The sequence below is a fragment of the Mustela erminea genome, chromosome 7 (genome assembly GCF_009829155.1).
Source record: "Mustela erminea isolate mMusErm1 chromosome 7, mMusErm1.Pri, whole genome shotgun sequence".
In the NCBI taxonomy this organism is placed as follows: domain Eukaryota; kingdom Metazoa; phylum Chordata; class Mammalia; order Carnivora; family Mustelidae; genus Mustela; species Mustela erminea.
Window position 1 is genome coordinate 53,118,285 of NC_045620.1, and position 27,878 is coordinate 53,146,162.

At 36.0% G+C, this 27,878-nt stretch overlaps 1 protein-coding gene and 1 pseudogene across 11 annotated transcripts in view; both read right to left on the bottom strand.

Moving 5' to 3' along the window:
• The window catches only part of CCDC138 (coiled-coil domain containing 138), a 136,685-nt gene that overhangs the window by 98,366 nt on the left and 10,441 nt on the right, over positions 1–27,878 (bottom strand). For all 11 annotated transcript variants that reach the window (XR_004287650.1, XR_004287651.1, XM_032351637.1 and 8 more), the window contains 5 exons: positions 23,705–23,863; positions 12,574–12,693; positions 6,599–6,676; positions 6,385–6,492; positions 1,382–1,546 (listed from right to left, as the gene is read on the bottom strand). Coding sequence is in view for 9 of the 11 variants with exons in the window: in XM_032351637.1 (XP_032207528.1) it covers positions 1,382–1,546; positions 6,385–6,492; positions 6,599–6,676; positions 12,574–12,693; positions 23,705–23,863 (630 nt within the window). In the remaining 2 variants the exon portion in view is untranslated. The remainder of the gene's footprint in view (positions 1–1,381; positions 1,547–6,384; positions 6,493–6,598; positions 6,677–12,573; positions 12,694–23,704; positions 23,864–27,878) is intronic.
• Positions 4,136–5,184, bottom strand: LOC116595384 (annotated as a pseudogene).

Genomic DNA, 27,878 nt, shown 5'->3' on the forward strand with positions numbered 1-27,878 from the left:
ACCATGAAAAAATAAAAAGCCTAGAAACAAAAAATACAAAGATAAAGATTTTCCAAATGTCGGGGCAAGAGAAGTAAGTCTACTTTAACACTGTTACAGTGGTAGAAATAAAAGAAATGGTATGAGTTTAACTACATAAAAATGTAAAACTTTTATATAACATAGAATACTACTATGGAATCTCTAGGCACAATTTTTTTGTTGAACTAACAAAAAAATAATCTTGAAAAAGAACAAAGTTGAAGGTCTCACACTTCTTAATTTCAAACTTGCTACAAAGCTACAAGTAATTAAAAGAGTCTGGTATTTGCATAAAGAAAAATATACAGACCAATGGAACAGAGAGCCCAGGAGTAAGACCTCACAGACATGGTGAAATGATGTTTGTCAAGGGTGCCAAAATTATTCAATGGGGGAAAACCAGATATCCACATGTGAAAAATGAAGTTAGACCCTTATCCTGTACCAGAGACAAAAAACTGAAAACTAAATGAAGGAAAGACTTAAATATAACTAAAACCAAGTAATTTCTAGAAGCATTACTTGGCATATGGTCCTTTTACTCCATCTTCAAAGCCAGCAAGCATGTGACCTGCTTTTCTGCTCTTTTGTCTGGTTAAAAGCTCACAGGATTACTGGGCCTACCCAGACCATTCTGGTCAATCTCAGCTGATTAGAAGCTGTAACTCACTTCTGCCACAGAACATAAGATACGGGGATTAGGATATGAACATCTTGAAGGCCATTATTCTGCCAAGCAGAAAATGCATTTAAAAGAAACATTTTAGGTAAGTGTGGAAACTGGAAATAATTTTCTAAAATGGAACCCTGGCCAATATTTAGCAATTACAAAATTATTTCTGAAAACATTAAACCAAATGTTAGATGTCTACTCTAAGAAGTTTTAATATATTTCTTGCTATGACCACATATATTAACTAGAAATCATGAGTACCAATATCCAAATTAATGTCTGTAACTTAAGAAAATGGTTACTTCTTTTTGTTAATGAGAAGCCCCTTGCAAATACTTTCTATCCCTTCATGACAAAAAACAAAACAAAATTATTTTAGTGGAATTTGAGTCTTAAAATAATGTGTTTTCAGGAATTTTATCACTGATCATCTGCCTAACTAGTATAAAATTATTGTTGCTATTTTTAGAGTTAAGTTCTTAACTTCTAGTCTCTATTTTTAAAAAGAAATTTCAAATAAAAGTAAGAATTAATTTTAATTAGGTCTGGAATGAATCTTTTTAGAATTATCGGTATGGTCAATTTTCTACCAAAAAGACTTTCAATATTTTTTCCTCTTATAAAACATACAACAGGCTTTCCAGTAGTAATCTTCATGAATCATATATATCAAACCAAAAAACAAACCTTTATACACTTCTCCTGAATATCATTTCTCTGAGAAGCAAATCTGAGTAGCGGCTTTTCACCATCCATTCCAGATTCTTCACTTTTTATTTTACTAAGGTGATGATCTGAAATCCAATCCATGAAGACAGTTAAAAGTTCATAAACTTGTGCATTAAGTGGTACCTATAGGTAAAAAAGTAAATCAAACATTTATTTCCATCCATAACCTCAAAATTTTAAAAGCAAGTTTTAAATTTAGGGATCACAGAATAATTTACCTAATGGTCACTAAAATATGCACTGAATGAAAAAGCTTCCCCGAACAAAGGAAATTCCAAATCAAAATCTCCACTTAACATAAGAAACATGTTAAAGGATGGCTGAGAGAAGGAGAGAAAACCCATCTTAAAAAGGAAATTAAGGACTGACTGAGTGGCTCAGTTGGTTAGGCATCTGACTCTCGATCTTAGCTCAGGTCTTGATCAGGGTTTTGAGTTCAAGCCCTGTACCAGACTCCATCAAGAGCAAGGAGCCTTCTTGGAAGGAAGGAAGGAAGGAAGGAAGGAAGGAAGGAGGAAGGAAGGAAGGAAGGAAGGAAGGAAGGAAGGAAGGAAGGAAGAAAAAAGGGAAAGGAAACTGAAGGATGCCTGGATGGCTTAGTTCGTTAAGCATCTGCCTTCAGGGTCCTGGGATCAAGCCCCATGTCAGGCTCCCTGCTCAGCAGAGAGCCTGCTTCTCCCTCTGAATGCTGCAGCCCCTGCTTGTGCTCTCTCTCTCTAAAAAATAAATAAAATCTTAAAATAAAAAAAAAATTCAAAGAACCGAGCCTTATTGCCAAAAAAAAAAAAAAAGAATTTTCGTAAAAATTCTTTATCCAAGTTTAAAACACAGAAAAGTAAAATTGGCCTTAACTCAGGAGCATGAACCACCATAACGAAGATTTTAACAAGTTTAAAGGTTTAGAAAGTTAAACAATTTCTACCATGGAACTTCATATTTTCTTCTTCCCAAAGAAGTTTTTTTTTTCTTTTTCTTTATAACATTCTATAAACGGAATATGAAACTTCTCCTGGAAATCCTGTTCTCTCAGAGTCCATCAAAATGTGAGGTGAAGAATAAGAAAAAAATTCCATAAAAATATATAAATTCAATTACACTGATTTTAGTATTCCTTCAAATAACTTTTAGTCAATTTCATTCTACATTGATCACACATCAACCTTAATCAGGGAACTATGCTATACTTAGTTTCTAAGAAATCTGATAAGATAGAACTATAAAAGCAAATAAACAAAAAGGTAACATTAACCAGACAGCAATCCATAAAATCAAAATCAGATTATTAAAAACAGAGTTGCATTATTCTGGACAAGGATAATATTTTAATTTATAATTTATATTAAATTTAACTGACAAATATTAGTTTGAGGTAGAATTCAATGACTCCTAAGTAATATGCCATTGTATATACATACCACATCTGCTTTATCCATTCATCTGCTGATGGACATCTAGACTCCTTCCATAGTTTGGCTATGTGGACATTGCTGCTATGAACACTGGGGTGCATGTGCCCCTTCAAATCACTATTTTTGCATCCTTTGGATCAATACCTAAAAGTGCAATTGCCAGGTCATAGGGCAGCTCTATTTTTAATTTTTTGAGGAATCTCCATACTGTTTTCCAGAGTGGCTGCACCAGCTTGCATTCCTACCAACAGTGCAAGAGGCTTCTCCTTTCTCTGTATCCTCGCCAACATCTGTTGTATCCTAACTTGTTCATTTTAGTCATTCTGACTGGCATGAGGTGGTATCTCATTGTGGTTTTGATTTCTATTTCCCTGGTGCTGAGTGATGTTGAGCCACTTTTTTCATGTGTCTGACGGCCATTTGTATGTTTTCTTTGGAAAAATGTCTGTTTATGTCTTCTGCCCATTTCTTGACTGGATTTTTAGTTTTTTGGGTATTGAGCTTGGTAAGTTCTTTCTAGATTTTGGATACTAGCCCTTTATCTGATAGGCCTTTTACAAATATCTTCTCCCATTCTGTAGGCTGCCTTTTTTTTTTTTTTTTAAAGATTTTATTTATTTATTTGACAGAGAGAGATCACAAGTAGGCAGAGAGGCAGGCAGAGAGAGAGGAGGAAGCAGGCTCCCTGCTGAGCAGAGAGCCCGATGCGGGACTCGATCCCAGGACCCTGAGATCATGACCTGAGCCGAAGGCAGCGGCTTAACCCACTGAGCCACCCAGGCGCCCCTGTAGGCTGCCTTTTTAAGCTTTGCTGACTGTGTCCTTTGTAGTGGAGAACTTTCCATCTTGATAAAGTCCCAATAGCTCAGTTTTGATTTTGTTTCTCTTGCATTTGGAGACATGTCGAGCAAGAAGTTATTGCAGCAAAGGTCGAAGAGGTTACTGCCTGTGTTGTCCTCTAGGATTTTGATGCATTTCTGTCTCACATTTACGTCTTTCAACCATTTTGAGTTTATTTTTGTGTATGGTGTAAGAAAGTGGTTCAGTTCCATTCTTCTGCATGTGGCTGTCCAATTTTCCCAACACCATTTGTTGAACATATGGTCTTTTTTCCTATTTATTGATGATTAGTTGACCATAGAGTTAAGGATCCATTTCTGGGTTCTCTATTCTGTTCCACTGATCTGTGTCTGTTTTTCTGCCAGTACCATACAGTCTTAATGACTAAAGCTTTGTAATACAGCTTGAAGTCCAGAATTGTGAAGCCTCCAGCTTCACAACATTCCTTTGGCCATTTGGGGTCTTTTCTGCTTCCAAACAAATTTTAGGATTGTTCTGAACTGGGGTAATTTTAACCTGTTTTCTTCAAATAGAAACTTTAGATAATAATTTCAATCATCTTAAATACTAAGTATAAAGGCATCCCCTTTAATAAAACATGGAACGTTGTATGACAGGAAGAAGGTAAGGGTAGGGATAGTGAAATATTTTCATTTATAACCACAAAAAAAAAAATTTCTATACATATGTGTTACCTGGCAGAGGGCAGTGGCAAGACAAAGCTGGCCCTATTTGTACACAAAATCATAGGTCCAGGCCAGGAGAGAAGGTAGACCTTGGGTTTGGAGCCCTCAGGAAAGATGTGCAGGTTGGTCTTGATGCCTTTGCTATGGTTCCCTCCACCCACCCAGATGGAAACCCTGAGGGCCTGGGCCAGCAGGATGGTGTGGATGTGGTTATTGTCCCTTTACATGACCTCTACCTCCTGGTAGCAGAACTCCTTGACAGTCTGCCCACTCTCAATGGACACATCTCATACTATAGGTAGCCTGAGGTGAGCAGTTGCAGAGAGACTAACAGGGAGTCCAAGGTCCCCTAGCTGCTGAAGGAGGCCAAAAGATTGACTACTGAGGTATGCTTCTCCATCTGCTCAATCAGGTCTGTAAAACATGGGTGGAAATGTTTAAACCGCGAACTCAGTAAAGGCCTGGGAGACGAGGTTCTCTTTGATCTTGGCAGACACAGGCTTGAATTGCTAAAACTCCTTGCTCACATTCAGCAGCACCTCCAGGTGCAAGCATCCAGAAGCGCAAGAGAAGCAGTTCACATAAAGCCTGGTCTTACAGATGTACAAGAACTTTTGGTAAAGATGCTCAATCTTCTGTTGACAGATGTCATCCTCAGCGTACTCCCTGTACAGAATGTCAGCTCCAACAGCTCCAAGAACAGAGGGTTCTGCACAGCAATCTTTTATTGAATTTGGTCCTGCTGAGCCACGGTATCTTCATCATAAGCCAGCCAGACAGTTAACACCTTTAGAGTCACACCACCCAATGGTGGCTCCTGATTTTGTTACTGAGATTCCTCTACAACTACCTTTAAATGATGCTGTATTCCTACTTTATGAAAAGAACTAGAGGGCTTATCAAAATTATTAACAGCCTACAGTGAGGTATCACTAGCCACCCACTGAAAAGGTCAAAATGAAAAAGAGAGAAAATAACAAATGTTGGCATAGTTGTGGAGTAACTAACATTGCTAGTAGGAGTATAAAATGGTATAACTGCTTTGGAAAACTGGCAGTTTCACAAAGAGTCAAGTATCTATGACCCAGAAATTCCAGTCTTGGTTGTATTTCCAAGGGGAATGAAAACATCTGTCCACTAAAAGCTTTGTACGTAAACATTCTTAGCGGCTTTTTTCATAATAGACAAAAGGTAGGAATAACCCAGGTGTCTATTAAAAGAAGAATGGATAAGCAAATTGTGATCTGTTCATATAGTGGAATACTACCGAGCAACAGAGGAACAAACTACTGATATACCCAATGTCATGATGAGCAAAATAAGCCTTACATAAATGAGTGCATACTATACAACCCCACTGACTGAAGTTCCAAAATAGTTCTAAATTAGTTCTAAAATAGTTCTAAGTTCTAAAATAGTTCTAAAACTAATTTATGGTGATAGAAATCAGATTAACAGCTACCTCTTGCAGGGAAGAACTGAGAAGGGACATAAAGGGAACTTTCTACAGTGATGGAAATGTTCTATATCTAGTTGCAGGTTACATGAATATAGGCATTTGTCAAAACTGACTAAGCTATATACTTAACGGTCTCTGCATTATATTACTGTATGTAATTTATACCTCAAAGTAAAAAAGTCCTTAGAAAAAATTAGTAAATAAAGCCCATTCAGGCATGGATTGCAGTCTTGAGAGAAAACATGGAAAGCTTGTGGAATCTTAAAACACAACGAAAAAACGAAAAGCAGCATGTGAATTTCCTTTCAATCTCTGGATTGTCATAAACTCATACTTCCTCTGCAACAGTACATATCCATGAATTATTAGGCTTAAGGTCTATGCCTGAAGCACTTGTTTTGCTTTTGTAAATAAAAGCATACTAGAAATATTATACAGAAATTTCTCTGTAAAGGAATTATTATGGTAAACTCTTTCATACCAAAACGATGTTTGCCAAAAATAGATTCAAGAACAAAGAGAAAATGTCTTTGTTTTCTATTGGAGAAATTTTCAGTCATATCATACCTTGTGAGTTTTTGAGACTGGTACTTTATCTTGTTTTAAACTTTTCATTTCATTAGCAGCATGTGAATTTCCTTTCAATCTCTGGATTGTCATAAACTCATACTTCCTCTGCAACAGTACATATCCATGAATTAAAATACAATTGTAATAAAGGTGAGAAAAATCCAAAAGCAATCATTTAAAATTCACTTGTGTCAAAGAGCAGACAACTTACCTGTAAATTATCTAAACGAGCTTGAACTCTCTTAGCCTGAATCTCCATCTTCTTGTTTTCTTCACTTACTTCATTTAACTAAAGTGAGAAAACATTAAATACTTCAATATAAAGCTTAAGCTGATTTCATACTAAAGGTTTCACAAATATTTTATCTAGTCAATATAACCAAACACTGTAACAAAACAGAGGCGGCATTCATAATTAAAGAAGATAACTGCTCATAGTAATTAGACTTATGGAAATCATTCTGAAATGTATAAAAATAGTGTATCACTATGATATACACCTGAAACAGGATACTGTATGACAATTATACTTTAATAAAAAAATAAAAATTTTAATATAAAAAAATAGCAAAAATCATTTGTCCCTAGGGACATCATTTGTCCCTAAAGTACTAATAGTATCTAAGTTTAACTTCATTCTATTTGCACGTCTCTTGACATCTTACAAGTATATGTTTTAATGTGAAATGTCTTTAAATTGAACTTTTTATGTATATACAGAAAAGTGTACAAATCATTAAGTATGCAGTGTAATGAATTACTGAAATTGGGTTAAATATATAAAATTAGGAAGAAGTGACATGTTTACAAACATTAAGTCTTCATATTTATGAACATAACAGCATTCCATTTATCTAGGTCTTATTTATTTTCTCTTAATGTTTTGTACTTTTCAGTATGTGTTAATTATAAATTAATAAATCTTTCTTTTAAATTTATTCCTGGATAGCTATGCTTTTTGATGCTATCATCTGTGGTATCTTTCAATAAACAACACTATTAGATTACTGTTGGCATATAAAAATACACTTGATTTTTGTGTATTGAATTCACATCCAAGGGCTCTCCTACATTTGCTTTATTCTACTAAATTGTTTGTATATTTATTTGGATACCTGTGTATACAGTTACATAATCATGGTATCAGTAGATAATTCTTACTTCTTCCTTTACAATCCTTATTTCCTATTTTTTTCCCCTATTGCACTGACTAGTACAGTGTTCAATAGAAACAGTAACAGTGAGGGGTGCCTGAGAGGCTCAGTAGGTTAAGCCTCTGCCTTCGGCCCAGGTTATGATTTCAGGGTCCTGGGATTGAGCCCTGCATCAGGCTCTCTCTCTCTGCCTGCCTCTCTGCCTACTTGTGATCTCTGTCAATCAAATAAATAAATAAAAATCTTAAAAAAAAAAAAAAAAAAAGAAAGAAAGAAAGAAAAAGAAACAGTAACGGTGAGAACGCTTTGCTTCCTTCTGATTTTAGAGGGAAAACAATAACTTAAGTATGATCTTGTTGTTGGGTTTTTTTGCAGCTACCTTATCAAATTTAAATTCTCTTTTATTACTAGTATCATGAGTTAGTGCTGAATTTTATTATCAATAGAAATAATAAACCATAATTTTCAAATGATAAACTTTGTTTTCCTGTACTAAATCCACTTAGTTTAAATATTATTTTTATGTATTGCTAGATTCAATTTACTAATATTTACAATTTTTGCATCTATATTCCCATGCAACTAGCTTGACTATTTCTTTTTCTGTAATAATCTTGATACATTGAGTTTCCAGGTTATCCTGGCCTCATACAAGGAGGGTTTTTCTCTTTTTCTATTTATATTTAAGGTATGTGATGTTTTCTCCTTAAAGTAATAAGTCTTACTGCTCCATCTTTTATCTTTATCTAATGTTTTCAGCAGTCTGAAATCAATGTTCTTATGTATGGTTTTCCTCAACATTTATCCTGCTTAGGCTTAACATAATTTATTGTTTTTACAAGTTTTGGATAATACATGGCCATTTTTCTTCACATATTTTGCTTCTGTCCTATGATCTCTTTTTGAACTCCCATGTTAAAAATTTTATCTGAACATATCTCTTTTACAAATTTGTTTATTCTTTCTCCACTCAATGTTTTTACTTCAAAACTTTTTAGGATCAATAGGTAATGGTCTTCTAGTTCATTAATCCTATCTTCTGCTGGGTCTCATCTGCTATTAAACCCATTCGCTGGGAGTTCTGAAATTCAATTAGTGTATTTTTAAGTTTCAGAATTTCATTTTAATTCCTTTTTATAAATTCTCCTTCTCTAATGAAGTTCCCAATCTTTTTTTCTACTTTCTTGAACATATTAATCATTATTTTAAAGTCACTGCCTACTAGGTCCAATATCTTGATCATTGCTAGGTATATTCATATTGTTTTGGGTATTTTTGTTCTCTTTATATTGAGTTATGTGATTCTTTTTATAATTTTTCGTAAATTCTAGTTAGTTAACATGCAGTTCAATATCAGTTTCATGAGTAGAATACAGTGATTCATGTGATTCTTTTAATGTAATGATTAATTTTGTATAGAATGACAAAAAAAATTATAAATTTTATACATAATAATTTTCTTTCAGAGTGGGCTCATTTTTTTCTTTGCTAGATACCCCAAATGGGGACTGATTACCTTACTCTAAACAGGAACTAAGATCAGTTAAGACCACGTTTCAGCTTGAGGAGGGTTCCATATCTACAATTTGCCTCTTCCTAGGATATAACCCTGATCCTTTCAAATGAAAGCCTATGGTATTCACAAGGACCCTAAAGCCTGATGAGTACTGAATATTAATCCTTGACTCCTCAGCTTGTTAAGACTTAATGGAAATTGTTTTAATATTATTATCATTACTGTTATTATTGCAGACTTATTTATGTCCAATGCTAACATAAATTACTATGCAAGTCAGTCACAGAAATAACTTACCTTTTTATTTAGCAATTTTAAAATACAGTTAAGCTTTGAACCACGCAGAGCTGATGGTCATCAATCCCTGGGCAATAAAAAATTCACATAGAACTTTTCACTCCCCAAAACACTTTACTAGTAGCTTACTATTGACAAGGAGCCTTAGTGATAACATAAACAGTCAATTAACACATACTTTTTATGCTATATGTATCATATACAATGTTCTTATATTGAAGTAGGCTGGAGAAAACAATAGGTTATTAGGAAAATCATAAGGAGAGACATTCCAAGATGGCGGAGGAGCAGGAAATCTTAGTTTTGTCTGGTCCCAGGAATTCAGCTAGAGAGCTATCAAATCATTCGGAACTCATGTGAACTGAACAAGAGCTCTAAGAAAAGAATTGCTGTAATTCTACAAGTAGAAAAGCAACCACTTTCTGCAAGGTAGGAGGTGTGGCAAAGTGAATCCTAGGCAATATATTGGAAGATAAACCACGAGACCCATGAAGACCCATGAGACCATGTGGTATATATACACAATGCAGTAATACTTAACCATCAGAAAGGATGAAATCTTTTCATTTATAGTGACATGGATGGAACTGGAGGGCTGAGTGAATAAGTTAATCAGAGAAAGACAATTATATGATCTCACTCATGTAGAATTTAAGAAACAAAACAGAGGATTATAGCAGAAGGAGGGAAAAATAAAACAAGACAAAATCTGAGAGGGAGACAAATGAGAGACTCTTAATCAAAGGAAACTAACCGAGCGTTGCTGGAGGGGAAGGGGATCGGGCGATGAGGTAACTGGGTGATAGACATTAAGGAACATGATATAATGAGCACTGGGTATTAGGTAAGACTGAGGAATCACTGAACACTATTTCTGAAACTAATACTATTTGAATTAATGGAATTTAAATTTAAAAAAAAGAGAGAGAGAGAGAAAAGAATATTAAAAAAAGAAAAAAAAAATGAAGGGGGTGGATGCCGAGGAGGGGAGAAGAAAGGGAACAAAGTGACCCAAATCAGCAGAGCATACTCTTGAGAAGCAGTGGGAAAATGCAATTCCTGGCCTGATCTTTGTCATATCCAGGATTACTAAAGGAGAATAATTCTCCTGAATATAATGAAAAAAATATATATAATAAAGGTAAGATGGTAGACTCTAATATGAAAAAGAAAGAGAAAATCATAAGGAAGAGAAAATATTTACAATATTGTACTGCATTTATAAAAAAAAAAAACTTCATGTAAGTGGAACACAGTTCAAACCCATGATATTCAATGGTCAACTGTATATGTGTGTGTATATATATACACATATATATGTATATATATATATATATATATATATATATATATATATATAATTCATCATACCAAAAGCCAGCAAACTATAGCCCAAGGATCAAATCTGAATGCTTATTGTTATAAATAGCATCTTACAGCCATGCTCATTCACTTACTTATTGCCTTATAGCTACTTTTTTTTTTTACTTATAGCTACTTTTTTTTTTTACTTCTAGCTACTTTTGCATTATGTCAGAATTGAGGCATGACAGACTATATGTCTCACAGAGGCCAAAATATTTACTATTTCATCCTTAAAGAATAAAATTGCTGACTCCTCATTTACACTAAACAGAGTAACCATAAAAAAGCATTCTGCCAGCTGGTACCAAAGGGTTTCTCTCAAGCTCTTTCAATTTGGTCACACTAGATCAAAAATCCAATTATCAATAGGTCTATCACTTAATAATTCACATATCCACTTCACTCACCACACACCCATACAAACATACAAAATTATTAAGAAACAAAGACACCCTTCTCAAAAAAAAAGAGTGCTAGAGTTGTATAGTGAAAGAAAGTTGTACAGTGAAACACTTGTGTTGAGCACAGCATACCATAAAACACTGTCAAATCATTATGTTTTACACCTGAAACTAATATGTCTTCTGTCAACCAACCATACTTCAATTAAAAAGAGAGAAGGGGGGTGCCCGGGTGCCTCAGTTGGTTAAGCGGCTGTCTTCAGCTCAGGGTATGATCCCAGGGTCCTGGGATTGAGTTCCTCATCAGGCTCTCTGCTCAGTGGGGAGTTTTCTCCTCCCTCTCCCTCTGCTCTTCCCTCTCCCTCTGCCCCACCCCCTGCCTTGTGCTCTCTCCTCTTGCTCTCTCTTTCTCAAATAAATAGAATCTTTTAAAAAGAGAGAGAGAACACACTAGATTGTGATGGAAACAAGTAATCCCTCCAGGGATAAAGCTGGCTTCCAAACAACAGTAAGTGAAGGCCATCCCTACTTCTACTGTGGGAGGCCATAAATGAATTCAGGGAAGCCAAAGAACTTAGATCAAATGAGAAATGTATCTAGTTGTCACTGCCAGTGAGAAAGGTTGTAACAAGCAGTAACTATAGGACATCAAAAACATAAACTGAAAACATACAGCTACCTAAGGAATTCCAGGATGCATATTATCTCTGAGAGTCTGACCTTAGTTACATTTTAGAATCCATGAAGTCTTCCAGCCCAAAGTTTTCATTTCTGAAGTGACTGGGTTTACCCCAATTTCTGCTCACCTACTTCTCCTCTTTACACAAATGCAAACATAATCATTCTCCTGTCTCCCTCGAATGTATTCTTTGTCATCTTTTAGTCAAAAACTGGTGAAAGTTAAGAAAAAAAAAAAAGAAAAAGAGATACAACCCACAAAAATATTTGCTTTGCAACTTCAGTTTTATTAAGCAGTAACCTAGATCATATCACTTACATAATCACAGTACAATATGACAGCCCTCTGTATTCATGCTAGTACAGGGCCTAGCACATAACAGATGTCCAAAAAATAAATGAATGTTAAATAAGCAGTAGTATAAAATAGCAGTTAAAAGAAGTATTAGCTAAACACAATGCCTAAAACTCCCCAGATTATCATGTCTTTTTAATTTTTTTTTTTGCTTGTTTTAAATCTATTAATTGCTCTTATATTTCAAAAATGCCAAACTGCAAAAACATCTCAGCTGGATGCTAAAACAGATGATGAGAAATCAAAAGCTTAATACCATATTTATATTTGCAAGTATTATAGGAAATAAAGTTAGCAAATAAAGTTAATTAAAACTTTCTCTAGCTAGAATATATTCTAAGACTGACATATAATTTGTTAAATAAGATGATATAAGTTTTAAAAATCTTATAATCTAGTATTTATTAAAATAGGTCTTACCTGCTTTTTTAAGTTATCATTCAGTTCTTTCAGTGCATCAAAAGAGGACCTTAGCCTCTTGCTTTCTTTGTTTCTTTCCTTAAGAACTTCAGTTAAGTGCTCAACTTCTGCGTCATGTTGCTAGAAGGGAAAAAAATCTGATCTCAAAATTAGGTAAGGATGCCATGTCATGAAAGCTACTGAACACAAATCAATTAAAAATTAGAACTCCTTGAATCAGGACTTTAATTAGTGCATTTAAGCATATGTGACTAATACTGCAAATAATTTATAAAAACTATGTCATCAACCAATGTAATAACTAAGCGTTAAAAGCATTTATTAAGTTCCTATTAAAAAACTATTTTGTTTCTGCTCAAAAAAAATCCACTGGATCACACTGAAATAATTTCTATCACATCATGGAATGATAAAACAATGAGAGATTTCTTATCTTCTTCAAGAGACTAGTTATTCACAGCTTTATAAATTAAAATTTAAGATTTAAGTTACCCATGAAAAGAAATATCCATAGCTAGAACTAATTCCTTGTTCTAATTAAGTAGCTAAAATTGTTTACATCTCAAAAAATTTAAAAACATAAAATTTCTGAGTCTCAAACTCTTTTCTCTGTTTAATCGGCTTTAAAAATAATTTAACCGTGTAATTATATTTAAATGAGATAACATGTTTTGATTTAAAGTGTAAATATGTATAGTTTATTTCACATTTTATTCTCAATTTATTTGTAATATATTAAAACAAACAAGTTTCCATAGGAAATCAAGAAAAGGAATTAATTACTTTCTTCCAAGTAATCATATAGGTACCATTAAAATAAAGCTGTTATCTTTACACTTAGTAAGAATAACTGACAGACAAATCTAAAGAGAAAAAAAATCAAGAATAAATCTAGGATGGAAACCTCTTGAGAATCCAAGCATTTATTTTCCTGCCCTGTTTAAAATCCAATCATTTGAAAACATTAGCTTTATGTAATTTTATTATTACACTGATTCCTTAAAGAACTTAGTATATATAGTCACAAATAGTTATCTCAAACATTAGGTTAATATTCTCATTCTCCAAATTTTTCCAAATCCAAAAGATACTAAAAATATGGGATATGAATTCCATCTCCAGAATGGCAAGGTAAGCCCACTACACTCTAGTTCTGTTACTGATTACAACTAAAAATCTTAGACAAAACACAAAAAAGTAACTTCCGTAAGGACTGTAAAAAGTAAACAGAAGCTGGGGCGCCTGGGTGGCTTCGGCTCAGGTCATGATCCCAGGGTTCTGGGATCGAGCCCCACATCGGGCTCCCTGCTCAGCAGGAAGCTTGCTTCTCCCTTTCCCACTCCCTCTGCTTGTGTTCCCTCTCTTGCTGTGTCTTTTTCTATCAAATAAATAAAATCTTTAAAAAGAAAAAAAAAAAAAGTAAACAGAAGCAGGGAATTGTAAAAAGGAGTGAAAACATGAAGAAGCAACCCTCAAGAGGATGAAGTTTCCAGGATTTCTGTTTCTCTTTTTCTCTAGTAGTCTTGCCCCAACATAGGCCCCTGGCAACTAAAGTGCACCTGCAGCATAGCCTGCTAAAACTCTAAGAGAAAATGTACCCTTCCACCCAGGGATGCCAGGAAAAGGGCCACTGTGAGCCAAGGGATGTGGGGAATATCAGAGAAGAGATTCAGAAAGAGCACCTTTTCATTTTGGTGTACATAAACTGTTAGAAATCTGGCTAAACCCTAAGCTGCCCAAGCACAGCACTGACAAACGCAGCAGAGCAGATCTCTCCAAAAAGTGGAGAGATCAGAGCTCGCTTAAAAATACTACGGAAGGGCGCCTGGTGGCTCAGTTGTTAAGGTCTGCCTTCAGCTCAGGTCATGGTCCCAGGGTCCTGGGATCAAGTCCCACATCGGACTCCTTGCACGGCGGGAAGCCTGCTTCTCTCTCTCCCACTCCCTCTGCTTGTGTTCCCTCTCTCACTGTCTCTCTCTGTCAAATAAATAAAATCTTTAAAAAAAAAAATACTATGGAAGTCTCAGACTAACCCCCCAATTCTGTAAGCACGGGAATGACAGAGCACCTTAATAAATGTCTTGAGAACTAAGATTTATGTCACTACCTGAGTATCAGACTAAACCTAAGTGGCACATGCACAAGACAACTCTGAAGCAACATTACAAAAGCTTTGAAAACTGAACTGAGATTGGGTCACTTCCCACAGAAGGTGAGAAAGAATTCTGGTCTATACCTAATCAGAATGGAGTATGGAAAATGGAGGAGGAAGATCCTTAGCTCACCTCTTCCTGTGAACACACCAAGGCTGCAACTAATGGGAGAACAACCTCCTCTGAGAATAACCTGAAGGCTATCAGAACAACTCTTCCACAGTAAAAGATACAAAGAAATAGGAACATCAGGAAGGATGGGAGAGGCAGAAATACAATCCAGTTAGAAACAAACCCTTGTGCAACACACAAGCAGGAGGAATAGCACCGATCTGGAGGTCCTAAGGAGTGTTGGGGTTCAAGCTCCTTATCAGTCATACTCCCACCCTTGCCCTGGGGATCTGCACTAGGAAGACTAGTCCTCACAACATCTGGCTTTGAAAATCAGCAGGGCATAAACACAGGAGTATTGAAAAATTAGCATGCCATGCATGCCCTAACTTCTGGAGAGCTGCAAGTTAGCAAGAAACCAAGACTCCGCACAGAAAGGGTCTGCACACAATCTTACCCACTTCAAGACCCATCACAGAGATAGCAGTGTGAAAAGTACCTGCACCATATATAAGGGGTATCTACTAATTTTAGCATGTGTGCTAGAGGAGCAAGAATCTGCAGGAAATTTCTCTGGGAGAAAAAAACATGGGGTGTCATTTTGGGGGCCCTCTTTCAGCCTAGCTGTTCCACTGCCTATGGGTGACAGTTTTAACACTCTCCATCTATCTTGCTAGTACTGTTCACTGTTCACCTCACTCTGGCATTCCCCTGCAAATCCACCCCACCCTTCCCAAAGGCACCCCTCCTGATCCACTACACCTGGCAGGCAATCTGAGCAGCAACCACCCTGACACACCCAGTGGGCATCCTTAGTCAGGATGGGCAACCATTCAAAGAAACTCTTGTCTCAGGGAGGGGGAGCCAGCTTCACAGTCACCCACACAGACAGCAGCCATAGATGTGCCTCTCAGCCAGCATGCACCTACAGTAGTCATGGCCAGGCACTATAGGAGGTAGAGGCCCAGGGAATAGTCCCATCCTCAACTCTAACAGCAGGAATTATACCCCAGTCACAAGTGGAAGGCACACACAGGGGACAGCCCTGGAGTACCTGGTTTTGGTGACCAGGGGATTACACTTCTGAGCCCCACATATTGCCTTCTGTTGAAGGCCCATATTCAATGCCAGGAGATGTAGCTGTCTTACTTAATACACAAAAACAGATAGTCAAACATGGTCATAAAGTTACTTTACTTTGGGGAGAAAAATGGATGAACTCAGTGAGAACCTAAACAGACACAGAAAATATAAAAAAGAACCAATCAGAGATGAAGAATATAATAACTGAACTAAAAAACATACTAAAGATAATCAACAGCAGTTACAGGATGCAGAACAGAAATCAGCAATCTGGAAGACAGGGTAGAGGAAATCACTCAAACAGCAAAGAAGATGAAAATAGGTTAAGGGACCTCTAGAACAATATCAAGCATACTAACAACTGCATTATAGGGGTACAGAAGAGAGAAAGAAATGGGTGGAAAATTATTTGAAGAATAGCTAAAAACTACCCTAACCTGGAGAAAGAAAGACATCCAGGTCCAGGAAGCAAGAGAGCCTCAAACAAGATGAACCCAAAGAGATCCATAGAAAGAATCATAATAATAAAAATATCAAAAATTAAACTTAAAAAGATGATCTTAAAAGAAGCAACAAAAAAGCAACCAATTATATGAAAGGGAATGCTTAGGGGAACCTGGGTGGCTCAGGGGGTTGGGCATCCAACTCTTGATTTTAGCCCAGGTCATGAACTCAGGGTCGTGGGATCAAGCCCCATGTTGGGTTCCAGGTGCAGTTTGAGATTCTCTTTTCCTCTCCCTCTGTTCCTCCCCCAACACACATGTGCGTGCATTCTCTCTTAAAGAAAGAAAGAAAGAAAGGGAACATTTAATTATGACTATCAGCTGATTTTTCACAGGCTGGAAGGCAGTGGCATGATTTAGTTGAATTGCTTAAATAAAAAAAACCTTTGTGGTTATAAACAAGAATACCTTACCCCACAAGGTTATTATTACAAGGCTATTACTCAGAACTGAAGACGACACAAGGTTTCCAAAAACAACAACAAAAGAAGTTAAAGTCCTCACCACTGAACAAAACCCAGATGAAATGTCAAAGAAATTTCCTTAAGTGGAAAAAAATGAGCCACAATTAGAAGTCAAAAAAAAAAAAAAAAATCATTGAAACATTTCACTGGAAAATGTAAACATAAAATAAAGGTAGCATATTGGTTATAAAGCTAGTATGGAGGTAAAAAACACAAGGTAGTAAAATCAACTATAGTTATAATATTTATAGTTAAAGAAAACACAAAATTAGAAGATGTAAATATGACATCAAATACATCAAATGTGGATGGGTGGAAGTAAAATGTATTGCTTTTAGAATGTATTTAAATCTAAGTGACTATCAATTTAAAATAGAGTGCTATATGGGCACCTGGGTGGCTCAGTGGGTTAAAGCCTCTGCCTTCGGCTCAGGTCATGATCCCAGGATCCTTGGATCGAGTCCCACATCGGGCTCTCAGCTCAGCAGGGAGCCTGCTTCCTCCTCTCTCTCTGCCTGACTCTGCCTACTTGTGATCTCTGTCAAATAAAATAGAGTGCTATATACATAGGGTGTTATATTTGAACCTCATGATAACCACGAACCAAAAACCTATAATAGATAAAACAAAAAATAAAGGAAGGCAAACATAAAACTAAGGAAATTTATCTAACTACAAAGGAAGAGAAGAAAGGTAGAGAGAACAACTATAAAAACAAACAGAAAACAACAAAACTGCAAAAGTACATACCTGTAAATGAACTCAATGGCTCCAATAAAAAGACATAAGGTGAGTGAATGGATTAAAAAATAAAACCCACGGGGTGCCTGGGTGGCTGCCTTTGGCTCAGGTCATGATTCCAGGGTCCTGGGATCAAGTCCCGCATTGGGCTCCCTGCTCAGCAAGGGGTCTGCTTCTCCCTCTCCCACTCCCCCTGCTTATATTCCCTCTCTTGCAGTGTCTCTATCAAATAAATAAATAAAATCTTAAAAACAACAACAACAAAAGCCAGTCAAGAGACTAACTTCAGTTCTAAAGACACGTACAGATGAAGTGAAGAGATGTAAAAAGATATTCTATATAAATGGAAATGAAAAAGCTGGGGTAGTTAGTACTTACATCAGACAAAATAGACTTTAAAACAAAGACTGTAACAAGAGACAAAGAAGGGCACTGCATAGTGATAAAGGGATCAATCCAACTAGAGGAAATAACAATTGTAAATACCTATGTCCCCAACATAGAACTACCTAAATACAGTAAGGGAAACTGACGGAAATATAGTAACAGCTGGGGACTTTGTTACCCCACTTATATCAATGGTTGGATCATCCAGATGGACCACCAGTAAGAAAACCATGATTCTAGGGGTGCCTGGGTGGCTCAGTGGGTTAAAGCCTCTGCCTTCGGCTCACGTTATGATTCCAGGGTCCTGGGATGGAGCCCCACATCAGGCTCTCTGCTCAGCGGGGAGCCTTCCTCCTCTCTCTCTGCCTGCCTCTCTGCCTACTTGTGATCTCTGTCTGTCAAATAAATAAATAAAATCTTAAAAAAAAAAAGAAAAGAAAAGAAAACCATGATTCTGAACAACACATTAGACCAGATAGACTTAACAGATATATACACAGCACTCTATCCAAAACCAGGAGAATACACATTATTTTCAGGTGTACATGGAAACATGAGCATAGTGGCATGAAACTGAAGATCGATTACAAGAAAATGGAAAAAACACAAACACCTGAAGGTTAAACAACATGTTACTAAATAACCAATGGATCAACAAAGAAACAGAGGAAATCAAAAAATAACAGACAAATGAATATGGAAACACATCATTCTAAAATTTTGGGGACAGAGCAAAAGAAGTTTTAAGAGGGAGATTTACAGTATTACAGGCCAACTTCAAGAAACAAGAAAAGTCTCAAATAAACAATCTAACCTCACACCTAAGGGAACTAGAAAAACAAAGCCCAAGGTCATAGAAGGAAAGAACAAATAAATGAACAGACCTTAAAAACTAGTAGAAAATAGAATTAGAATAGAAAAAAATGAACAATATTATAAGATTATTTAAAAAGATAAACAAAAATCTACAGCCAGATGCACCATGAAAAAAAAAAGGATTCAAAAAAATAAAATCTGAAATTAAAGAGAAGTTAAGTTATAACTGATACCACAAAGAATCATAAGAGACTATTATTCAAAATAATACACTAAAAACTTGTATGACCTAGAAGAACTAGATAAATTCTAGAAACATACAATGTTCCAAGACTGAATCAGGAAGGAATAGAAAACCTTAACAGACCAATTACTAAAACCAAAACTGAATCCGTAATCAAAAAATGCCCAACAGGGGTGCCTGGGTGGCCTCTGCCTTCGGCTCGGGTCATGATCCCAGGGTCCTGGGATTGAGCCCCACATCAGGCTCTCTGCTCAGCGGGGAGCCTGCTTCCTTCTCTCTCTCTTCTGCCTGCCTCTCTGCCTACTTATGATCTCTCTCTGTCAAATAAATAAAATCTTAAAAAAAAAAAAAATGCCCAACAAACAGATGGCTTCAGAGGTGAATTCTACCAAACATTCCTATCTATCCTTCTCCCAACCATTAAAAAATTATTTAAGAGGAAGTATAAATTAATTCTGTGAGGCCAGCATTACCCTGATATATTCCAGGGATGCAAGAACGGCTCAATATTCACAAATCAATATGATATGCCACATTAACAAAATGAAGGATAAAAAGCATATGACCATCTTAACAGATGCAGAAAAAACATTTGCCAAAAGGCAACATCCATTCATGACTAAAACTATTAACAAAGTGAGTATAGAGGGAACATACTTCAACATAATAAACATAATTTCTCATATATGAGAAAGCTACAGCTAACATCATACTCAATGATGAAATGCTGAAAGCTTTTATTCTAAGATTAGAAACAAAACTAGAATGCCTACTTTCACCACTTTTATTCAACACAGTATTGGAAGACCTAGTCATAGCAAGATTGGGAGGGAAGAAGTAAAACTGTCACTATTTGCAAATGACAACATATTATATATAATCAACCCTAAAGAATTCACCAAAAACTATTAGAACTAACATGTGAATTCAGTAAAGTTGCAGGATACAAAAGTAATATACAGCAATCAGTTGTCTTTCTATACTAATATCAAAGTAGCAGAAAGAAAAATTAAGAAAACAATCCCATTTACAACTGCACTGAAACCAATAAAAATACCTAGGAATTAATTTAACCAAAGAGGTAAAAGACCTGCATTCTGAAAATTGTAAGGCATTAATGAAAGAAATTGAAGATGTTACAAATAAATGGAAAGATACACCATGCTCATGGATTAGTTCAAATAATACTATTAACATTTCTATACTACCTGAAGTAATCTACAGATTCAATGCAATCCTCACAAAAAATGCCAACAGCATTTTTCACATAATTAGAACAAATAATACTAAAATCTGTTTGGACTACCAAAGACCCCAAATAGCCAAACCTGGAGGTATCATACTCTCAGATTTCCAACTTAACTACAAAGCTATAGTTATCAAAACAGTATAGTGCTGGCACAAAAAATGACGTGGAGATCAATGGAACAGAACAGAGAGCCCAGAAATAAACTCATGCTTATTTGGTAAAGTAATCCACTACAAAGGAGGAAAGAACATACAATGGAGAAAAGACAGTCTCTTTAATAAATGGTGCTGAGGAAACTGAACAGCTACATACAAAAGAAACTGCACCACTTTCTCATACCCTATACAAAAATAAACTCAGAATGAATTAAAGACCTAAACGGAAGACCTGAAATTATAAAACTCCTAAAATAAAATGATGGCAATAAACTCCAGGACATCAGTCTTAGCAATACATTTTTGTTCGTCTCTTCAGACCAGTGAAACAAAAACAAAAATAAACAATTGGAGAAAAATATCACAATTTGATCTACATCAAACTAAAAAGTTTTTGCACAGTGAAGGAAACCATCAATAAAACAAAAAAGCAGCCTACTGAATAGGAGAAAATATTTGCAAATGAAACATCCAAAATATATTTGGATACTGGCTAATACTCAAAATATATAAAGAACTCATACAACTCAACAAAATAAACAATCCAATTAAAAAATGGGAAGTGGACCTGAACAAATATTTTTCCAAAGAACACATATCGATGGTCAATAGGTACATGAAATAATAATCAAGGAAATACAAATCAAAACCAAAACCAAAATGAGATACCACCTTATGACAGTCAGAAAGGCTTGTATCAAAAACACAAGAAATAACAAGTGTTGGCAGGGATGTGGAAAAAGTGAAACCTCATGCACTGTTGGTGGGAATATTAATTGGCGCAGCCACTCTGGAAAACACATGGAGATTTCTCAAAAAATTAAAAATAAAACTACCATATGATCCTGCAATTCCACTTCTGGGTATTTACCTAAAGAAAATGAAAACATGAATTCCAAAAGATATATGCACACCTATGTTCACTGTAGCCATTATTTACAACAGCCAACATATGGAGGAACCTAGATGTCCACTGATAAATGGACAAATGGTACAAATACACAGTGGAATGTTATTCAGACATAAAAGAGAATGAAATTTTACCATTTGTGACAACATGAAGGAACACTGAGGGTATTAAGCTAAGTGAAATAAGTCAGTACAAGACGATCACTGCTGACTTCACTTTCACATGAAATCTAAAAACAAAACAAATGAACAAACAAAACAAAACAGAAACAGACTCATAAAAGAAAGAACTGGTATGGCTGCCACCAGGGGAGGGAGGTGTGCAGGAGTGGGCAAAATGGGTGAAGGTGGTCAAAAGGTACAAACTTCCAATTACAAAATAAGTCAGAGATGTAAAGTATAGCATAGAGTATACAGTCAATAATATTGTCATAGTTATTATATAGTGATAGATGGTAACTAATTTTACGTGGTGAGCATTTCATAATGCATATAAATGTCAAATCATGATATTGTACATTGTAACTAACAAAATATATGTCAACTATAATGTATAAATAAACGAAGAACTCAACTGGGCTGACTACTTAGAAAAATGAACAGTCTACAGAGGGTCAGAACAAGATCCAGAATCTGTACAATATCCAAAAGGTCCCAAATACAATCCAAAAGTCACTGAACCAGAAAATGTGCTAACTCTCAAGAGAAATGCCAATCCTTACATGATCCAGGTGTTGAATATTTAGGTACATTCCCTGAGGTAAATACAAATGAATACAAATGGAAAGATAAAAATTCTCATAAGGAAAATTAAACATAATTTTTAAAAGAACATAATTAGCAATTTTAGGACATTAAAATGTCAGAAATAAAAAATTCCCTAGATGATCTCAGTAGCAACATGGGAATGAAAGAAGAAACAATGAATGTAAGGGTAGATAACAGACATTATCAAATCTGAAGAACACAGAAGAAACAGATGAGGAAAAAGGAGCAAAGCAGTCTATGGTGTAACACCAAAAGACCTAACATATGAGTCACTGGAGACACAGAAGGAAGAGAAAGCAGTTGGAACATAAAAAAATAAGTGAAGAAATAATTGGTTGAAAACTTTCCAGATTTGGTGAAAGACATTAATTTACAAAGTCAAGATGTTCAGTGAACCCCAAACAGGATAAACTCGAAGAAAAGCATATGGAGATACCTCATAATTAAATGGCTGCTGAAAAACACAAATAAAGAAAAATCATGATTCTATTTACATGACATTCTGGGAAAAGGCAGAAGTACAGGGACAGAAAATAGGTCAGTGGTTACTGGCAGGGGGAGGGGGTACAAGGGGCAGGGAGGGATAAATACAAAGGGGCATATGGTAACTTTTGGGGTGCTAGAATTATTTCTTATTAGGATTATAGTGGTGATTACAAGACATATGCATTTTTCAAAACAGAATGAAATTTATTCTACACAAGTTACAAATGTAGTAATGTATCTGTTGATATGAAACAAAGTATACCCTACCACCTAGATAATGTTCTTGATAGAAATATGCAACCTAAAAAAAATCCTTAGGAAACAATCAAGCAAATCCAGAAAATGACATACTCCATATGACTGCTGGCCTGGAATTTTCAAAGAAAAGTCTCATAAAAGAATGGCTGACTGCTCTAGATTCAAAGAAACCAAAAAGGTATAAAAATCAAGTATAATGCATGAATTCTATCTAGTTCCTTGATCAGAAAATAAAACAAGCAATAAAAGATTTTAATACCGTGGGGCACATGGGTGGCTCAGCTGGTTAAGAATCTGACTCAGCTTCAGTTCAGGTCATGATCTTGGAGTTGTGGGATTGAGCCCTTTGTTGGGCTCCATGTTCAGCAGGGAGGTGGCTTGAGAATCTCTGCCTCTCCCTCTCCATATCACACTGGCACGCACACTTTCTCTCTCTCTCAAATAAATGAATAAAATCTTAAAAAAAAAAATACCTTAAGACCCAACTGGGAAAGTGAATGCAGACTGTATATGAAGTTAAATTATTTTATTAGCATTAATTTCCTAATATGATAATGATGTGGCAAATGTCCTTATGCTTAGGAGACACACAGTCCTAAAATTAAGCACTGATAATACTAAGGAAGTATTTAGGAGTGCTGAGTCATGATTTTTACAAGTTAGTTTCAAATGGTCTAGGAAAAACTACATGGGGGGATGGGAGAGTGGAGAAGAAATAAAGCATATGCTGCAAAATGCTAATAATTAGTGAATCTAACAAAAACAGAAATTACATTACTCTGAAATCAAATTCTATATAGTTACCTCCTTTATAATCTGAAATCTTGTAAGAACTTCTTCTTCGACACCTTTAATTTTACTCAAAGCAGTTTCATGTCTGAAAAGTAGTTGTTCTCTTTCAACTAAAAAACGTTCCCGCTTTTGAAGTTCTTCAGCAAACTCCTGTTGTGCTGCAGTTTCACACTGTATTAAAATGTCGGATTCAAGTATTTTTAGAAAGTACATTCACAAATTCTATAAATTGTTTTATTTACTGAGGTTGTATCTTAATCAAATGGTGTTTGGGACTACATGAGAACAAGTAAAATATGGATTACAGTAACAGCTAGACTATCATCATAGCATATAAGAGTGCACAGAAAATCTATCTTGTTGCAAAATGATGTGACAATGTAGTGAGATTCAACTCTGAGGACTCAAGAGAATTTGGGGTCCAAAATGCAACTGTATTATGCAGAATAATCCCCTATGCAGCTTCAATTCCACATTCTACTTCAACTTCACCATCTATTCTTTTCCCTATACTCTCCATCCCCTTCCCTTCTTGTCCTTCACTTGGGCTAAAAGACCCCAGCCCTGCATTATAGCACTAATCTCAATGCCACATTGCTCGATACCAATGGAGAAAACACACACACACACACACACACACACACACAGCTGGACTATTGTAAACTTTGGGTACCTCTAACTGGATTCTCAATGCAGTCCAGAAATCGTTTTATATTTTCATGGTTGGCTCTCTCTCTCCTACTCTTCACAGTGCCTATTTCAAAACCTTCTCCATTCTTTACTTTGAACACCTCACCTCCTACATGATTCTGTGCAGACAGCCTCATCCCTAATTCACAGAGAAAACAGAAGACAGCAGAAGGAAACACCAGCCTCCTGCCCTCAAGACACACAGGTTTCTCCTTCCCTCCCATTACAAAGGCAAACTCAGGATCACACTGCCTTCTGCCTTCTTTGGACACTGCTGTGCTAATAATCCCTCTAATATTTTAATCTCTTCCATCTCATCTGAAATGGGGTTGCTCTTGACCATACCCACTAACTGCCTCGCTTTCACAAAATTCTTTAACACTTTGTCTACACCTGCTGAGCTCTATTTCCCAATCACTCCTCAATTTACTTCAATCTGGCCTCAGCCAGCATCACCCTACTGAAATGACTTAGCCATTATTACATCTGAAGGTCACTTTCAGTTCTAATTTTACTGAGTCTCTCAAGAGCATTTTATACGATAGGCCCTTTCTTTCAACCTAAAATAATCTCTTTCATTGGATTCTACGACACCACATTCTCCTGGTTTTCTATCTCACTCTCTGGCCATGGCTTCTCAGCCTCCTTTGGGGGTTCTGCTTTCTTTACTGTCATTTAATTACTAATGTTCCTCAGGATTTGGGCTTAAGTCAATTCCCTTCGCATCTTCTCATTCTCTCTACTTACTTCCCTCCGCTCAATGGCTAAATTACTGTGTATATGCTAACTTCCCCCAACCTACAACTGCTCAGCTTTTTCTCCGAAGCTCAAATCTCAAGTCCAAGCTTCCTACTGAATATCCCCACCTGTATGCTCTCAGGTAGGACAAATAAAAATGTCCAAATTGAATTCAACTAGCCATCAGGGAAATGCAAATCAAAACCATAATGAGGTGTCACTTCATACCCACTAGGATAGCCAGAATCAAAAAGACAGATAACAAATGTTGTCAATGATGTCCATCAGTTAAGAGTCTGCCTTCAGCTCGGGTCATGATCCCAGGGTCCTGGGATCCATCGTGCTCAGTGTCAGGCTCCCTGCTCAGTGGGGAGTCTGCTTCTCCCCATCCCCCTCCTACCGCCTCTGCCCTCCCACCCCTGCTTATGTATTCTCTCTCTCTCAAATAAATAAATAAAATCTTAAAAAAAAAAAAAAAGTAATGGTGTTTTAAAGAGCCTAGAATGCTACATGGCAGTTAAAATGCATGAAATAGAGCTACATTTTCCAAACATACAAATCTCAGAAATATAACAATGAACAAAGCAAGGAAGTTGCAAAAAGAAATCTACAATATGTCATTACTTACGTAGTATTTTAAAACATTCAAAGCAATACATATATATGAATACATAAAAGTGTTAAAACAGGACATAATGGATCCACACTAATTTCAAGAGAATGCTGAATCCTTGGGAAAAGGAAGAGGATATGGGATGGAGGAAGGCTGTTTCAACTCGAATCAAAACATTTCATATTCTTTAAAAATATCAAACAGAATTATTAATAAAATTAATTATGCATTAATTATGCAATATGGGCAATGGGTACACAGTTGATATTATAATACTATAGGTTTTTCTGTATCTCCTAAGTATTTTACAAACTTTTAAAAAACCAAACAGCAAATGAAAAGATAATATTCATAATAAAGGAATTATTCCCTACATAAAAATTAAAGTTATGTTTCAAAAAAACAGAATCTTCTCTCCCTCCAGTTTTGTTCCCTATATCAGCAGAAAGTAGAATCATTTATCCAACAGCCAAAAGAATAAACTTGCATTTCATCTTTGACTAAAACCCTACTGCACACCTCCCACATCAAAACAATCTCCAAGACCTACTGGATCCATTTCTTAAAAATGTTGAGAATCCGGGCACCTGTGGCTCAGTGGGTTGGGCCTCTGCCTTCGGCTTGGGTCATGATCTCAGGGTCCCAGGACTGAGGCCCGCATCTGGCTCTCTGCTCAGCGGGGAGCCTGCTTCCTCCCTCTCTCTCTGCCTGCCTCTCTGCCTACTTGTGACCTCTGACTCTCTCTCTGTCAAATAAATAAATAAAAATCTTTTTAAAAAAATGTCAAGAATCCATCCACTTCTCTCCATCTCAAAGGCACTCATCCAACCCAAGACACCACCAAGACATCTACGTCTCTTGACACTCTGCCTTCTGTCTAGATCTCACATACTGGTGACAGCTTTAATTATCTATATGTAGGGGTGCCTGGGTGGCTCAGTGGGTTAAGCCTCTGCCTTTGGCTCATGTCATGATCTCAGGGTCCTGGGATAGAGCCCCGCATCGGGGCTCTCTGCTCAGCAGGGGGCCTGCTTCCCCCTCTCCCTCTGCCTGCTTCTCTGCCTACTTGAGATCTCTCTCTGTCAATTAAATAAATAAAACCTTTAAAAAAGAAAGAAATGTAAATTACTACCAATTTATTTTTTTTAATTACTACCAATTTAGACCCCCATCTAAGACATATGTTCTAAATGCCAAGCTGATACATTTATTTACATTAGGCCTCCATTAAAGACTCAAACCTAATCCACTCCAAACTAAAATCATGATCTTTCTACCTATATTCATTCTTTCTCCAAGTTGTACAAACCAGAAATGTGGAAATTATCCTAGACACCTATTCTCCCTATAGCACATCGAACTCATCATACTAGCCCATTTTACCTCCAAAAGCAAACTCTAATCTATCAATTCCATTTTTCTGCCACCACCCAGTTCAAGTTACCATCACCTCTCACCTGCAGTATTACAGTGGGATATTCTACCCAATCTCCCAACTTCCATACCTATGTCCCTCCAACCACCTGATTTAACTATACATTAGATTAAGCAACTCCCCTGCTCTAAAAATCCTCAGTTACCAACTACATTTCCTTGAATGAATATATCATCATGCTTCTGGGTCTTCTCATATTAGACTATCACAGTCTAGTAGGCTAATCCCCTACTCTTTCTCCAGGGTATAAGTTAAATGATACTTTCTCAGAAAACCTTACCAATCTATCCTAATCAGGTTTCATATTATATGAACTATTCACTTAAATTTATAAGACTAACTATATATGGGTACTTACAACTGATTCTAAAAAAGCTATGGGTGGCAAGAACTATATATTTTATCTACTTCTATATATTCAACACTAAGCACGCAAAGGCATACTAACAAGAATTCAAACAAATGCTGAATAAAATCACAAAATATGACAAAATGTGTATACTTAACGACGACCAACACAATAGAAGACCAAAAAAATTATTTAAGTTAGATTTGACTATAGATTAAACAAGATTAATACACTGCACTTCATGTTTTAAAAAAATACTTATCTTTAATTGTGTTTGCAATAAATGATATATCTTTAATACTTTGCTTATTCTTTTTTATCTTTTTTATCTTTTTTATTCTTAAGTATTAGCACAGGAATT